The sequence below is a fragment of the Mangifera indica genome, chromosome 1 (assembly GCF_011075055.1).
Source record: "Mangifera indica cultivar Alphonso chromosome 1, CATAS_Mindica_2.1, whole genome shotgun sequence".
Lineage (NCBI taxonomy): Eukaryota > Viridiplantae > Streptophyta > Magnoliopsida > Sapindales > Anacardiaceae > Mangifera > Mangifera indica.
In genome coordinates this window covers 2095857-2111651 of record NC_058137.1, presented here as the reverse complement: position 1 = coordinate 2111651, position 15795 = coordinate 2095857, and the positions used below count along the sequence as shown (strand labels likewise).

The following is a 15795-nucleotide window of genomic DNA, read 5'->3' as shown; positions in this document are numbered from 1 at the left end:
AAAAAATTTTAAAATAATAGTTTGAATGAGAAATATGGAGATCGTCAAACAAAAAAGTATAACTTTGAAATCTTTAAACGATATATTAAAATTAAATTATTGACTTATTTAATATAATAGTTATAAGATCGATAATTAATTTAAAATTTTATTTGTTTAATATAATTATTATAAAATCGATTATTAATCCTAAATTGTATCTATTTAGTATAATAAATTTAAATTAAAAAATATGAATTTAAAAGTTATTAGTGATGAATTTAAAATTTATTAATAATATATTAAAATTAAATTATTAATATATTTAATATAATAATTATAAAAACGATTATTAATCAAAATCTTTCCTGTTGAATATGTTTGATTTAAATTAAAAATGATGGGTCATATCAAATAAGATTTCTTTGCTTAAAAACAACACAGGTTGTATTAAAAAAGTTGTGCGCATGTACCTTGTCTTGTCTTGTCTCTTTACCTCAACAGTTTCATTTAATTTAATATTATAAAAACCTACCCATCTTCATGAAGATCATCTTCATTCAGGATCTTTTATTGGAACAGTTGAGTTTTATTTTTTATACTTTTTTGACCCAACTAAAGTCGGCAAAACGAACACAAAACCCCCCCATTTCAGTATTGAAAACGTTTTCAATGATGTAGAAATACTCCTAAAGATCATTCTTAGAAATGTGCCAAGTCCAAGATAGATATTAAATATCTCTTTCAGTCATGGTCAGATATTACATCCGTTTCTTTACTTGAGAAAGGAATATTGATTGGGAAACCAAGATTTTGAAATTTGAAGGTTTGAAAATTAACCCAAGTAATCAGCTGCTGACCTTTTCTAAAATGTCAAAAGAGTCTGAGCTCTCAAGACTAAAATTTAAAATCAAGAAGAAGAAAATGGGGGTTTGGAATTGGATTGAGTAATAGACAATGCGTAAGACTTATATTCTCTTGGGAAACTATTAGTGTGGTCCCTGCACAAAATAAAAACGACAAATTCACCCCTAATATATTGTTTGGCCTCAGGTAAAAAAACAAAAGAGACAAGATTACCCCTAAACAATTCAATGGTGGTCCCAATGGTTAATTCTCGTAAGGTTGACCCAAATTGGTCTTTCACCAAGACGACATCTGAGTATATAAGGTTAGATTTGAATTGAGTTAATGTGATCTCAAAAATCAACTTAATTTAGTTTAGTTTGACTCAAATTTGTTTGGTTCAAAGCTAAATTCATTTTAGGAAAGTTAATACATTTTTTAGACCAAGTCAAACTTGAATTAAAGAAAAGTTTAACTCAGTTTAATTTGAATTTTTGATTCGTGTTTAAAATTTATTAACAAAATAATATTATTTTACTCATTATTAAATAAAACGATACCATTTTATCTATTAATTACGAATTCAAACTCTGAAATTAAGTTATGAACTAGAATTATAAATTTGAATTGATTTTAAACCAAACAGAATTAAACTATTTTTATATAAATCATCTTTAATTTTAACTGATAAACTTGAATTGAATCGTTTTTCATTTAAATTGGCCTCGAATTGTTTGAGCTGGATTTGGTTCACGGTATGAAAACCGTGGTATTAGCAACAAAATGATGCCACCAATTGACTATCGCCATCATAGCAAGGCGCACTCTTACTCTATGCCGTGTTTGAAGATTGACCTCGAGACCTAGTTTCTGGAAGATTAATACATTAATCTAATTAAGTTGATACCTACTCATGAAATGACGTGTTTGTTGCGCGTTAAGGCATCGTTTAGTGGAGAACCCACTTGAAGGAACCCAGAAAAACTATTGCTTAAGTTATCTTTATTTATATTAATCTCTCAATTAATCTTCTTTAATTTAATAATGAATTCATAATGAAACTAAACTTGAATAGTTTGCTTCATTTGGTAACCAAAAATAATGCAAGACATTACATCATTGCTTTGCCTTCCTCAGAAAGATGAACGGTTAAGCCAACTGATTGATCATTTTTATGCAGAACATGATGGGAAAAAATGGGGAGAATATATTTATAATTATATCAAGGTAAAAAGATGAACAAAAAAACCAGTCCAACCTGTATGAATTTGTATTTCTTTGTTCTATAAGGTATCTCTATTTACACGGATGATCGCCATATTCTTCCCTCGAATGAAATTACGATGACAGTAACATCGTCATGGTATCTTCGACGATCCCCTTGTGGGATTTCAAGCAGCTCATGGAAGTCAATACCTACATTGTAAAAAAAAATCCCTTCTTTAGAATGACTGTGTCACATTGTCTGATAAGCTTGTTTTGTCTCGTTTTTTCATTTAGTTCATATACTTACCGGCTTTCTTTGCTGCGCGAAATAGTACTTCTTCGATGAGATGTTGTGCAGGATCTCCTTCTGGAAATGCAGCGATGAATAACTCAACTTCGGAGACAGCTTCTTCGTTGGTGAAGTACTGATAGAGTCCATCAGATGACAATATCAAGAACTTGTCCCTGGGGCTGAGTCGATGATGACAGAGCCAAGGCAAACAAGTGATGTATGGAGAAGTTCCTATGTAATCGATTCTAAACATCTCAAGAAGTGCATCATTCCACTTTGGCTGCCCAGAAAAACCAAAGATAATTAGGCCTTGTGAATCCTATTGAAACAATCAGGCTTCTTTCACTTTCTGTTGACAAATTTTGGACAATTTTATACCTTGCAAGATTGTTAAGATCATTCATAGGAATAACAAGTTTAGAATTTATGAATACCTGTTTGAGAAATCCAGCCCCAAACGCACGAGTGACCTTCAAATAACCTTTCACCCTGTCATTCATTACTGCAGAATCATCATCTGGGTGTTCTTTCTTAATTCTGCAGACTTCCTGAAATATCAGCGGGCCATTTTAGTTCTTGTGAAACTAAACAACTGAGAACATATTACAAAATATTTGTCTTAAGAAAAGAAAATCACCTCCTCCACATAAGTGCTGTGATCAATTGTGAGCTGAATGGAGGTCAAGTTATTCAATCTATCGATTTCGCCATCATCAAATGTTTCAAGATCATGCATAGTTTCCTCCTTGATTCGTTCCAAGTCCTTCCGCTGCCTCCCTAATCCGATATTAGGCTCGAGTTTCTTTGCAAGAACCGCCCTGCTATCCCCAACATTCATCAAATACACATCCTCTCCCTTCATCAGCATAACCAAAACACAAGAACCCATCAAAGCTAATTCAGGATTCTCCCTCACCATCAAATCTGCAACCTCCAAAAACGAGTCCTCTGTCTTCTTCAAGGCAAGTGAGAGCGCCTTCAGGACATCCGAATGGTTGACCCCGTTTGTCCCTTCACAGTTTGATTTTTCCTTCGACTTTCTATCAAGTTCTAGCCTTTCCCTATCCCATTCACACCTCCACCTCTTTTGATTCTCCTCCCATTTCTCCGCCATCGCTATGCCATTTTTTTTCTTTTTTCCCCTTGAATTCTCATCTATTACACTGTTTCCCAAAGGATGATTGTTCTCCTTATCAATCTGGAATTGATTTAATTTATCAAATAAAGAGGACGCCTCAATTGAACTCAGTGAATTCCCGGTGGATTCAAGCTTTTCATTCCATAGTAACCCCTTTAGTTCCTTGTGAACAGCAGCGTATAAATTATTAAGCAAATAATCAGGAGCATCAGGACCGTTGAATCCGTCATATATCCCAACAAAAACCCAACCGTGTTTCTCTGATAGCACAATATGAACTCGATCCTCACCGGCTTTCCCTTGTGCCCACTGAAGATTTTGACTTTTCAATGAAAAGTCATCGTCATTGTCTTCAACAATAACACCGCCTTCATTGTTCAAGCTCATGTTACTGCTCGCAGCAATGGAACTCCCGTTCACACTCTCATTGTTTCTCTCTGAATCCATTTCTTTAGCCCGTTTACACGATTTATTAGTATGAGAAATCGATAACACTCTCTTGAAAACCTTCATTAATCTTTGTTTCTGGGAGTTTTCTTTAATATTATTTTGAGATAAGCTTCTCTGCAACTTATTATTGTCACAATCTTTTTCTTTATCAACCATCGGCCCGGAATACACCCCGCGATCGATGGGTCCAGATACAAACCCGCGCTCGATAGGACCCGACAAGAAGCCTCTCTCGATCGGGCCGGACCCTATCAGGGAAGCACCCGAACCGGATTGGAACGAGCTACGGGGGACGGGCTGGAGAGGAAGAGAAGCGAAAGAATCGGAGCTCTCGAAAGTGGAGGCCCGATCAATGGAGGAGGTGTTGTACGGACATGATTCGACCAGAGCCATTGATAGAGTCTGGGTTGACACGTTAGCACTGACTGAGGCGCCGGAGATTGAGTGGAAAAACGGCGTCGTTTGCAGGACGTTGTTTGTAGAGAACTCGGAATGGACTTTGGAGGAATAAAGACGAAGCTGTTCGGACGGAACGTAACAGAAGGAGTGACCCAGTCCCCCGTCCAATGGATCCCCTAAAATGACGGCGATGTCGTGACGGCGTGACACGTGGCCGGTGAAGCAGTGGCCAAGTTTTGCAACTCCGTTACCCATTAAAAAGAAAACAAAAGACAAAATGAAGCGCTTCGAGTATTAGAAGAAAAACAAGATTGGTTCTTTCATAGGATGGTTTTGTTCTGTTTCTGACTTCTCTGTACTTTGGGTTTCAACTTTCAACTTTATTACGTTGAGAGAGAGAGAAAGAGAAGGGAAGAAGAAGTTGACTTCTTGAGTTTTGGTTTAATTTTGAAATGTTATTTCAATTTAATTTAGAATTTATGCGGGAAGTGATGGGAGTTGACTTTAAATTTTGGGAAAGCGCGTGAAGGAAAATGGTTATTAAATTGTAGGGACATCAAATGTCAAAGGTGGGATTTATTCATATTAATGAATTTATGACTAACTCAATAACTCATTGGGTCTGACGGAGGTACAGCTCATCAGATTTCAGGTGTTCATTACTTTGATTTTTTTAATGATAAAAAATAAAACCTGTTGTGCGGACATTCTCTCTCGCCTTTTCAAGAAAATGTACGCACCTCACTCGCACCCTAGGTATTTACTATTTTAGCCACCACTGAGTAATTTATTTCATTAGATCATGTACACAACTTCCCGAGAATAATTTTACGTAAAAATAATATATATTATTATATAATTAAATATAATTTTATTTTTAAAATAATATATTATTATTTATATATAAAATTATAATTTTTTTTCTAAAATTTTTCAAAGATGAGAATAATATAAGTGAACGTAAATTCTCAAACAGTAAATCAAAACATTTTAATATGTTGTTAAGGTTCCACTTATCCTCACAATTAGAGTATAATCAACAATGTTTGACATGGAAGTATAATTAAAAGATGTTATTGAAAGTCTAACTAATATCATCACCGCCTTAATCCATTGAATGGAGGATGGTTCCTCGACAACACCATCAATGCCCTTATTTTACACTCGATAGCTCACCAATACAAGCCATAGACTTCTTATGTTATCATCTCCTATTCCCATCAACAAAACTACAATATTCTTCTAACAATATCGTTAGAGATCCTGATCCCTTCCAAATGGCTATGCACCATAGAAATGTCCATTTCCGGCATGATTATCCCTCATTTTCGAAATTGGAGGCGCCAATATGGTACTCGCAAATATGTGACAATAGAATTATAAAAATAAGATACATTAGGATTCTAAACCAAAACTCTAGGTCTATGTGTGCATCTTATAAATACTTTTTTAAAATTAAATTTGTAAAATTTTAAGAAAAAGAAAAGAAAACCACATAGTGAAATTAATTACACACAAAAAAGATTTGAAATATCTTTTCTCTTTTATAATATTTTTACATTGAATTTTTTTTTTTTTAAAGCCCAAAATCGAGTCTGCATTAATATTCAAAGTTTGAACATTTGGGACAATTTTGGTGTGCTGTATTATAAAGTGAAAAACAGAATATTAGCTGGTTTACATGTGTAACTTGTTGTGGCTCAACGTGCAAAACACATACAATGGATTTGTATTTATTTTTAGGATTTAATAAAATTAAGTGTATTTATTTTAAATATACAAATAAATATATATATTTAATATATATTATTAAATAATTAGATAATTTTGAATTAAAAATAAAATATTATCTAATCATATAATAATATATCTTTTATATATACTCAAAAATAGATATACGTAATATTATTGTTTAGAATTTTACATTCTTTGTAAGTAACGGAATGGCAAAAATTTAAGCCTTTCTTTCACGCTGTCTTTTATTTTTTCTTTTGCTTATTTTTTATGACTAAAACGATGAGGGAAGATTAACATCTTCTTCCCATTTTTAATCTTTTGTATATTTGAATTTGACCTTTGACCAACTTTAATTGTCGTTATTAGGATGAATAAATAATTTTACAAATTAATCAAAATCCCTTACTAATAATAAATAATATTATTCCACAACTTCCAGAATGTTTTAACTTCTTTCCACCATGCCTTACACGAGCAAAATCAGAAACCCATTGCTTTGACTATTTTCCCTAACTTTTCTATACTTTTTGATTTTTTTTTTAAACTGTTAGAGGGAATTTAAAAAGAGACACATCCGGGTTTGATTATGTTCTATAGTTATAATGTATTGAAAACATTTTGTTAGGGATAATATCCGTAATTTTGAAATTTGTATAAAATAGACCGAAATAGCAATATAGCCGTGATTATAATATGAAATGATTTTGATGTGTTTATTATTGAGAAAAAAGACGTAGATAAATAGAACACATTATTTTTAATATGATTCAGTTTAACGGTCAAAATTGATATATTGACAATATAATTATTGATTGATGTAAATTATAATAAAATTATAATGATATTTTAGTGTCTAATATGAACTCTCTTTCACAAGTTTTTTGGTCCCCTCTCCTCTCCTTTTCTATGTGTTTTAAATAGGGTTTTCAAAGAAAAATTAAAGAAAAAAGGCCAAATGACTATTTCTTATCCAAGGTTTAATGTAAACTCAATTTTTTACTTACCAATTATTGAAAATTTAAATATTCACATATTTGTTAAATTTTACTGTTGTTGATAAGAGTAAAATTGTTTTTTATTAAGATATTTAAAAAATTAAAAATTTATCATATTTTTCCTCTAGGTTTAAAAATCTAATAAATGTTCTTTCACCCAAAATTTGAAAAGTGACAATTTCCTCCTAGGGTTTTAATTTTTTTTTCTTGATTTTCCAGTGAGTTTCTCTATTGCCATTGATCTCTTTCTCCCTCTCCAGTGCTTCTACCTCTAAATGTCATTGATTTCTACCATTAACAATAAATGACTGCTAATGATGACGGACAAAGGAAGGTGAAGGACGACACACAAAGGAAGACAATGGATGATGGATGATGAAGCAATTTGAAACCATAAAGAAAGACAATTTGTCTTTGTTAGAGATGAAGATAACTAGAGGATGAAAAGAGAGAGATTGGAAAGGCGGGAGGGAGAGAGTAGATAGTCAATGATGGCAATTGGTTGTTGAAGAGAAAGATCTGGAAACCTTAGGGAGAATAGGGACGTTTTCTAAAACTTTGGAGGGGCGGGGGGGTGCTATGGGAAAAATAATATAGTTTTGCAATCCTAGGTTTGGGGAGGGAAAAGTCAATTTTTAAACCTAAAAATAATGAGGTTAAGAGGCAAAAATAAAAATTTTAAAATTTGAGAGTAATTCTAAAATATGAGTTTAAATAAAAATTTTTAATAAAAATTTATTTTTAACAATAATAGTGAAATTTAATAGATTAGTGAATAATTAGATTTTCGATAGTTAATAGATGAATAATTTAGTTTGCATCAAAACCTCGGGTGGAAAATAATCATTTGGCCTAAAAAATAAAAAAGAATATTGCATATATCAAAGAAGATAAAAATATATTCATTTATGATGTGTGATTTGAGAATATTTATAAAAGATTATGGATAAATTCATATTTTAACATACAATAAAACCATGTATATCTATATAAGTATAAAAATATATACATAATTATATTTATCATCATATAATTGAATGATTTTGAATTAAAGATAAAATAACACTCAATCATATGATGACATATATAAATATACATTTATATACTCAAAATAAATATATATAATATTACTCGTCTAATGAATTTGTAAGCTAAAAATACTCACCCAAAATCTTCAATTATATTAAAAAAAAAAACCCTAACGATAAAACATCAAAATGTTATTTCCCTTTTCAAAAAAAAAAAAAAATGCAAACATAGACTACCGGATCTTACTAAAATATGTGTCAATAACTGAAATCGTACTCGTAAATCTCACTTGTAATAGAATTGCACCAAAAGAGATGCAATCAACGAATCTCACTTCTTTAGTGTAATTTCGATAATAAATTTACACATCGGTTATAATTTTCACCACCAATCCACCTCTTTTTTTGGTTGGTATAATCCAATAACATCGCACAATTTTAATACAATTATGATATCACATATAAAGAGATTATTGGCAACTACCATAAGACCTATTAGGAAAGTTTCACAAAAGTTAAATATTTATGGTCATATGGTCATTTACATGTTAGACACTGTGTGGGGTGGACCCATTTTTTTAACGTGTTTGATATTTTTGGATTATGTTAGATATTAAAGGGTTGTATTTGATAGTTTGATTTATTATATTAAATTATAAAAAAAAAATTGTTAATGTGTGTTTGAACTCAAATAGACAAAATATTTAGTATATCAATATATTAAAATTTACTATTATTATATTCTATATTTATGTGATTTAAATAAATATTTTACAAATTTTATTGAACGGTGAACTAGAACATTTCATTAAGTTTCTGCAACATAAATGGGTTCTAATAAAAAATAATTATTTTTAGAAAATAAAATTATAATAGAATTATGTTTTTTATTCATCATTCAATAAAATTGGAAAGAAAAAAGGGATAGAATTTAGACTGATAGATTATAATCTAATTTAAAATAATAAATATTTTAAATAAATTTAGTCCATAAAAAATTTGAACTTGTTTAAAAAACTAGCAAAGTCTAATTATATTTTATCCAAAGTCATAAATAACCACGAAGAGGAGGAAATGGCGGGAAGTAACTAATTCTAATAAAAGATAGAATGAAAATCAGGAGCCAGGCAACAATCAAATCCAAATCCTGAAGCTGCTTCTATTTTTTCTTGTTTCATGCAAGGAAAAGCAAATCTCTGTTTTCTTTTGAGCTTTTTATTAATTAATTTGTCTCTTTTGATTTTTCTCTACGCCTTTCTTGCTTTGCATGGAAGCGTACAGGATTAACGGCTGTGATTCGGCAACGATTCTCTTTCCAAAGGTATGATTTTGATTCTTCATTCTTTTTGGTTATGGCGGGATATGAAATTAGAAGTTTCCAATTTTTGTTATTTTCTGGTGAGTTTTCTAATTGATTCTTCTGATCAATAATTGAAATACAGGAGACGGAATTTGTGTGTGAAAATTTGCATTAAAGATGTAGAATTTGCAATGAATGTTTAATTGACCACAAGCTTAGTGTTAAAATGACAATGTGGTTAACTGATTAATTTGAGATTTCTTGGAATATATTTTTGCTGAAATGTTCTATTTGTAATAAGCATTTCAATGTTAATACTCAGAGGCTGTTAATTCCTGATTGCTTGTATGCAGAGATGTCAAAATTAAGATTTGGCGTTTTGGTGCTTGTTTGGTTGATATGTGCATGTGACTTATCAGGTTTGACAAGGTTGTGGTTGCCGCTTAAGTCATTTGTGAGTTAGGCAGGTGGTTGGAAATTAAAGGTGAACCTTATTTCGAGCGATGGGGAAAAATAAACACAAGAAACGCGCTTGCGTATCTTTGCCTAATAGTCATCCGAGATGGCTGTGGGGTATTGTACTTAACATGCTTGATCATCATGAGTGGAGACATGTCAAGAAAAGGCTTCCACACTGGAAGCATGGTGGTAATAAACGGCACAGGGGTGAGCAACTCTAGCTCTATTTAAATTTATTCATATTTCTACTTACCCAAAAAAAAAAAAAACTCCATTAAAAATTTAAAATTTCTGGCGTATATAGCTACTATTGTAGTACCATAATGTGTGCATTGAAACATGAAATTTACTGGTTGCAAAAGAGATTGATTTCTGGATTTCAATTAGCAAATAAGTTTGTTGCAGCAGGAGTCTCGACTTGCAATCAGTTGTCTATTTGAAATTGTTTGTTCTTGGCTGATAAACAACGCCAAATGACAAATGTAGTAAGTTTTGACTACTAGTTGTGGTCGGTAGATATGTTCTATCTCACTAATCAATTAATCGATAAAAGATAGATTGATCTTGGAAAGTTGTATAATGGGGACTCACTTTTTGTTTTTTAAATTGTTTGAAGCAGTTGGTAAACTTGTTTCTTTTTTTCTGTCTTGGACCTTGATCTGCAAGATCCCCTGTCTGGGATCTGCAGTATAATTTCAGTTGGTCAAACATTGAAGAACTGATTCTTCAACCTTCATTACAGTTAATTTAACTACCAATTTCTTGCAGGGGATGGAAAAACAGTAAATAATAAAGCATCAGCTGCAGGTGAGTTGCATGAAACCAGCAATGCCAGAGAGGATAACTATAATGTAAGTTATTAAATAATGATTTTCTACATCAAGCATTTGATTTTACCAACTATAGGCGCTTCAATTGTTTGTAATGGGCCAACGCAAGCTTGTATTTGGTTCTTGTTTACTTACTCGTTAGGATTTTGATCTGTTGATTGGATATGAAATGCATCAACTTTGATATAGCAATCTCATGTTTACATGCAACATTAATATGATAAAAACTGAAGGTTGTATCTAATCTGAATTTCCAGACTGAGCAGGTGGAACAGGCAACTCCAGCTGACGAAAATTCTGATACAGCTAGGATTAAATCTTTGTTCAGTGAAGAAGTGTCTAAGGGGAAGGACCAAATTCACCGGAGTTCAACCTGCCCTGTAAGCCCACGGCTGATAAGAACTTTGTCCATCCATCGTTTAGACCCTTTACATGAGGATTTCCTCGCTGAAATAATATCTGAAGATGAAAGTACTGGAATCATTAATGAAACCAATGGTAACTTCCGTGCTACAGGCTTAAAGGGTCCACTATCTAAGTCCTTGAGAGAATTATTTACCAAAGAAACATATGAAGATCATCAACTCATGCTTATCCAAAATGCCTTGGGGCATAATCAGATCAATAAAATGCATGAAACTCAACTCGAAGAAAATCACATGTATCCTCAGGAAGACTCAAAGGAAACTTTGTTGGAGATAAATACCAAGGAACTTGCAACAGAGGCATCACTTTTCCGGGTAGAGGATTTCCTGAACAGTCTAAATATAATCAAACTGAACAAAGAGATCTTCATAAAACTTTTGAATGACCCAAGCTCCCCTTTGGCTGAACTCTTCCACAGTCGACAAACACTTGGTGCAAGAAGAGGATTAACCAAGTCTAAAACTTTCCCTTTGCTTAGCCAGTCGGTCGAAAGATATGAACCAAAAAATCTCAAGCAGAATAAGCATGTAATTGGCTCTCATGATATAGGAGGAGGGAAGATGCAAGTTGTAGATCAAGCACAAAACTCAAATGAGCGTGAGTCGAAGGAAGATGTTTATAAACACTCAATGCTGCCAACAACTCTCGAGCACGGGGCAGATGGAATTCAAAAAGTAGACAACAAAATGGATGAATCTGGTAGTAGTTCTTCTTTAGCTTCGCCCCCACATAAAAATAGTGTTAGCAAACAAGGAGCAGTCAGGTATTTCAAGCAACTCAAACGAAAGCTAAAGCATGTAATAAAAGAGAGTAAAAAGGAGAGGGATCGTATTGCTATGGATGCAGTTCTTCATAAAATTCCTCATGGCCAGGGATTTTCTAGCGACCTGAAAATGGAAAATTTTGATAAGTTTAAAGATCCTTTTATCAAGAGTGACGGTAAAGACAGTAATGCAAGTGGTATTGAGAGCATTCACACTACCCTTAGTAGCAAGAGAGTACCTCCCCTAGCTAAAAAAACATCTCTCAATAAAACACTCAATACATTCACTCAATTGTATGAGCCTAGTTTCAACAGGGAAGCCAAACAGTGTGTCCCTGGGGGATTAAAATTGAGAAGAGAAGAGACGACTTTGCTTTCTAGAACTACTCCAAAATCTCTGACAAGGATTCTTTCCTTACCTGAGCTCAAATCTTACTTCTATCAGGGAGAGGATCCTCTTGATGCCTCTCCATGGATGTTAGTTAGGGCTCCTGAGGATGAAACTGCCAGCAGAAGTAGTTTTGAAGAACAAAATAAGGCAGATATGCCTGTGGCTTCCAAACATAGTTCGCAGTTAGATGCTCTTGCTGAAAGTAAAACTCAAGAAAACTTGACAAAGGTTACCGAAACAGACCCAGTCATCCGAGATCAAGTGAGATCAATTTCAGTTGTATGCAATAATGCAGAGGCTGAGATAGATAAACTTGGTGATGATTTGAGTAACTTGATGTCAAAAGACAGTACATGTGATAATGATCAAGATATCAAGCCTGTAGCTCCTGCGGATGAAGCTGCTAGCAGAGGTAGTTTTGAAGAACAAAATAAGGCAGATAAGCCTGTGGCTTCCAAACATAGTTCGCAGTTTGATGCTCTTACTGAAAGTAAAATTCAAGAAAACTTGACAAAGGTTACTGAAACAGACCTAGTTACAGGAGATCAAGCGGGATCAATTTCAGTTGCATCCAATGATGCAGATGCTGAGGTAGGTAAACTTGGTGATGATTCAAGTAACTTGAGGTCAAAAGACAGTACATGTGATGATGATCAAGATATTAAGCCTGTATCTACTAAAGTGGTAGAACCAAGTCCTGTCCCAATGCTTGACTTCAACTCTCAAGAGGTTGCAGATAGCAACGTAGATTTTTTCATTTCAGAAGGTATATTACTTTGTGACTTCTTAGATTACCTCATGCAACATCACCTGCACCAATTACACATTCTCTCTCACTCACTACCAAGAGAGAAAGATAAACTGATAAAAAAAACATGAATAAACAAGTAGGATAGCCTAATTTTATAACTGAGCAAGGTTGTTCATTTCCCAATTTAAAAGATTGAATTGATTAAGACACAAGTATGCAAGAGGATAACTTGGTTTTCATAACTATTTACCGTTTTAGTGCAAAAAAATATTCTGAAAGATGATGCACCAATCTTGATTATCTAAGTAAAATATCTGATTTAATTTTGTATCTTTGAAGTGATCTTTGTGTTTCTGATGGGTGAAATTAATGTTTTGTGGTAATTGGATCCACTGATGCAAAACCAGAAGTAAAACTAGGATACCCCTTTTTGGGAGAACGGGATTCTTTTACAGATCATCGTGATGAATCAGGCATGTATACCCCTACGGTGGATTTTGAGAAAGAAAGAATTCCAAGCAACCATGTACAAATGGACATTCCACTTGTTCAAGTGGATGTAAGAGATAAAGCTAAATTTGATTATGTGAAAAACGTGTTGAAGCTGTCTGGATTCAATGGGAATGAGCCCCCTGGAACATGGCATTCTGATTACCAGCCAGTTGATCCTTCTGTATATGATGAAATTGAAGGCTGCATACCATTTGATCTTGAATGTTCCGGAAACAAAGATGGCAGTTGTAATCATACGCTTTTATTCAACATAATCAACGAAACGTTGATGGACATTTATGAGAGATCATACAGCTACTATCCCAAGCGCCTGTCTTCTCTTTGCCACATTCATCCAATGCCAGCAGGGAAGCATCTTCTCAAGGAGGTATGGACAAATATAAATTCATACTTGAACCTGAGACTGGAACTCAACCATTCATTGAACTATCTTGCTAGAGAAGATCTATCCAAGGAGGACGGGTGGATGAACCTCCAATTAGATTCTGAGAGCGTCGGGCTTGAACTCGAGGACTTGATTTGGGAGGAACTTATAGAGGAAGCAATCTTTTCCTGAAGATGTTTTGGATGATCACAGTTAATTCTTCCTACGCAAAATTTCATCTATTCCTTGACCGTGTAGCTGACATTCAACGCCATAGGTAGGGTACAGAAAAGATGAAAGAGTATATGATTCTTTAGCATATTGCAGGGTTAGAAAAGTGTAATATATTCCTTTTATTCAAAAGATGTTGAATAAAAAGAAGAGCGCATTTTCACCTAGATTTGGATTCTTTCTAGTTGTCAAAAGAGTTAACATATGTTTATTCTTGACCTTGCATGCAAATTACTTTTTATCTGTTTGAACATTTGGCAAATCCAAGACCAAGGGCACATGTATGTATCTGCAATTTTTTAAGCAGGAATGAGAACACAAACCAGGCATCAAGCTATGTTGATACCCTTCTATGCAACATGCCTTCACAAAAAATTGAGCACATGAACATTTAATTGGATAATGCTATTTCCTTGTGAGTAATTAGGATGGAAGATGTGAAATTTGTTATCTTTTACAAGGGCCTCATAAGATCAGAATAATTAAACTGTTGAAGATAGTAAAATGTAAATTCATTCACAACTTTTTAGAAGCATTTATACCTGTATAAATAAGAGGGGCTTTTGTATTTTTTAAGGAGGTACTTGATAATGTGAAAAAGAGTCAAGTACATTTTCTCACCTAAGGTTTTGTCTAAAAGTACTTTTACACCCATTTGCGGCATAAATCAAATATTCCCACTTAAAATAAAACAACTAACTATATAAAGGTTAAAGAGTAATTTTACTATCCAAAATTAGAAAAAATAATCTTTTTACAAATCTCATCTAAACATTTAAAATATAATAGTTTAACCTTTTTACATATTTGAATACTTGCAATTCAATCTCTAAAATCCTAGTTGTCACTTAATTAGAATCTTACCATTATTGATCTCATCACAATGTGAAGGTAATTGAAAATGACAAGGACATGCGACAAAGTTGAAGAAAGATCAAGTCATGTCACGGATAGAGATTGCAAGTGTTTCTAATGTAGATGATGTGACAATTGTGCAACATAGAGTTTTGAGAGTTGATGAGTAATAGATGATAAAGTTGACATTAGATGAAACTGAAGAGGGAGATATTAATGAGATGAGCAACGTTGGATTGAGATAAACTAAGAAACATTGACACAAAGAGATTGATCGTTAGAACTTAGAGATTTTGTTGATGTAGAATGAGTTAGAAATAAAAATATCAATACAAAAATGAGAAACAAATGTCAATATCGATACTAGGAGTGGGTGTGGAAGGAGGATTATCGTTGGAAGTGAAAATAATAACTAAGGTTTGGTAGGCTTAAAAGAAGAAAAAAAGTGAAAGTGAAAAAAAAAAGGAAAACAAACGAGTTTTCATGCAAATTTAATATTTAAAAGTTTTTTTTAAATTTTTGTTAATTTAGGTTGATATTTTGAAAAGTCAAATAGTTAGAAATAATATTATAATTTAATTTTTTGATATTGTGTGAAGATTTTTTTTAGTTAACAATATTTAATTTTAAGTGAAGAATGAAAAAAAATGTTCCTAAGTCAAAACGGGGGTGAGAAAATGTAAGAATCATATTATGCTGCAGAACAGAATAAAGAGCTTACATAATACTATACTGGTTAAAAAATTAATTTAGTCTGTACCAACAACGAGCCCGTCTAGCTCAGTTGGTAGAGCGCAAGGCTCTTAACCTTGTGGTCGTGGGTTCGAGCCCCACGGTGGGCG

The 15795-nt window shown here is 33.0% G+C and overlaps 2 protein-coding genes and 1 non-coding gene across 3 annotated transcripts; 2 read left to right on the top strand and 1 right to left on the bottom strand.

Moving 5' to 3' along the window:
• Positions 1-2014: 2014 nt before the first annotated feature.
• Positions 2015-4744, bottom strand: LOC123218263 (probable protein phosphatase 2C 23). The gene is made up of 4 exons (XM_044639573.1): positions 2961-4744; positions 2758-2871; positions 2339-2603; positions 2015-2241 (listed from the first exon to the last, which is right to left on the bottom strand). The coding sequence occupies exons 1-4, from the start codon at positions 4563-4565 to the stop codon at positions 2126-2128; spliced, it is 2100 nt and encodes a 699-aa protein (XP_044495508.1). The 5' UTR covers positions 4566-4744; the 3' UTR covers positions 2015-2125.
• A 5129-nt stretch (positions 4745-9873) lies between these two features.
• On the top strand, positions 9874-14265 carry LOC123224929. The gene is made up of 4 exons (XM_044648717.1): positions 9874-10036; positions 10598-10680; positions 10893-13112; positions 13364-14265. Exons 1-4 carry the CDS (start codon positions 9874-9876, stop codon positions 14057-14059), a joined length of 3162 nt encoding a protein of 1053 aa, XP_044504652.1. The 3' UTR covers positions 14060-14265.
• A 1457-nt stretch (positions 14266-15722) lies between these two features.
• Positions 15723-15795, top strand: TRNAK-CUU. The gene has a single exon. It is a non-coding gene; the product is annotated as a tRNA-Lys (tRNA).

What these genes read in the sequence shown, in the direction of transcription:
- LOC123218263 (XM_044639573.1), bottom strand. Translation starts at nt 4,565, where the DNA reads ATGGGTAACGGAGTTGCAAAACTTGGCCACTGCTTCACCGGCCACGTG. An exon ending in GGGCTGGATTTCTCAAACAG is followed by an intron (nt 2,604 to 2,757) that starts GTATTCATAAAT and finishes TTTTCTGGGCAG; the next exon opens with CCAAAGTGGAATGATGCACT. An exon ending in TCGCGCAGCAAAGAAAGCCG is followed by an intron (nt 2,242 to 2,338) that starts GTAAGTATATGA and finishes TTTACAATGTAG; the next exon opens with GTATTGACTTCCATGAGCTG.
- LOC123224929 (XM_044648717.1), top strand. Translation starts at nt 9,874, where the DNA reads ATGGGGAAAAATAAACACAAGAAACGCGCTTGCGTATCTTTGCCTAAT. An exon ending in TGGTAATAAACGGCACAGGG is followed by an intron (nt 10,037 to 10,597) that starts GTGAGCAACTCT and finishes AATTTCTTGCAG; the next exon opens with GGGATGGAAAAACAGTAAAT. An exon ending in CCAGAGAGGATAACTATAAT is followed by an intron (nt 10,681 to 10,892) that starts GTAAGTTATTAA and finishes TAAAAACTGAAG; the next exon opens with GTTGTATCTAATCTGAATTT.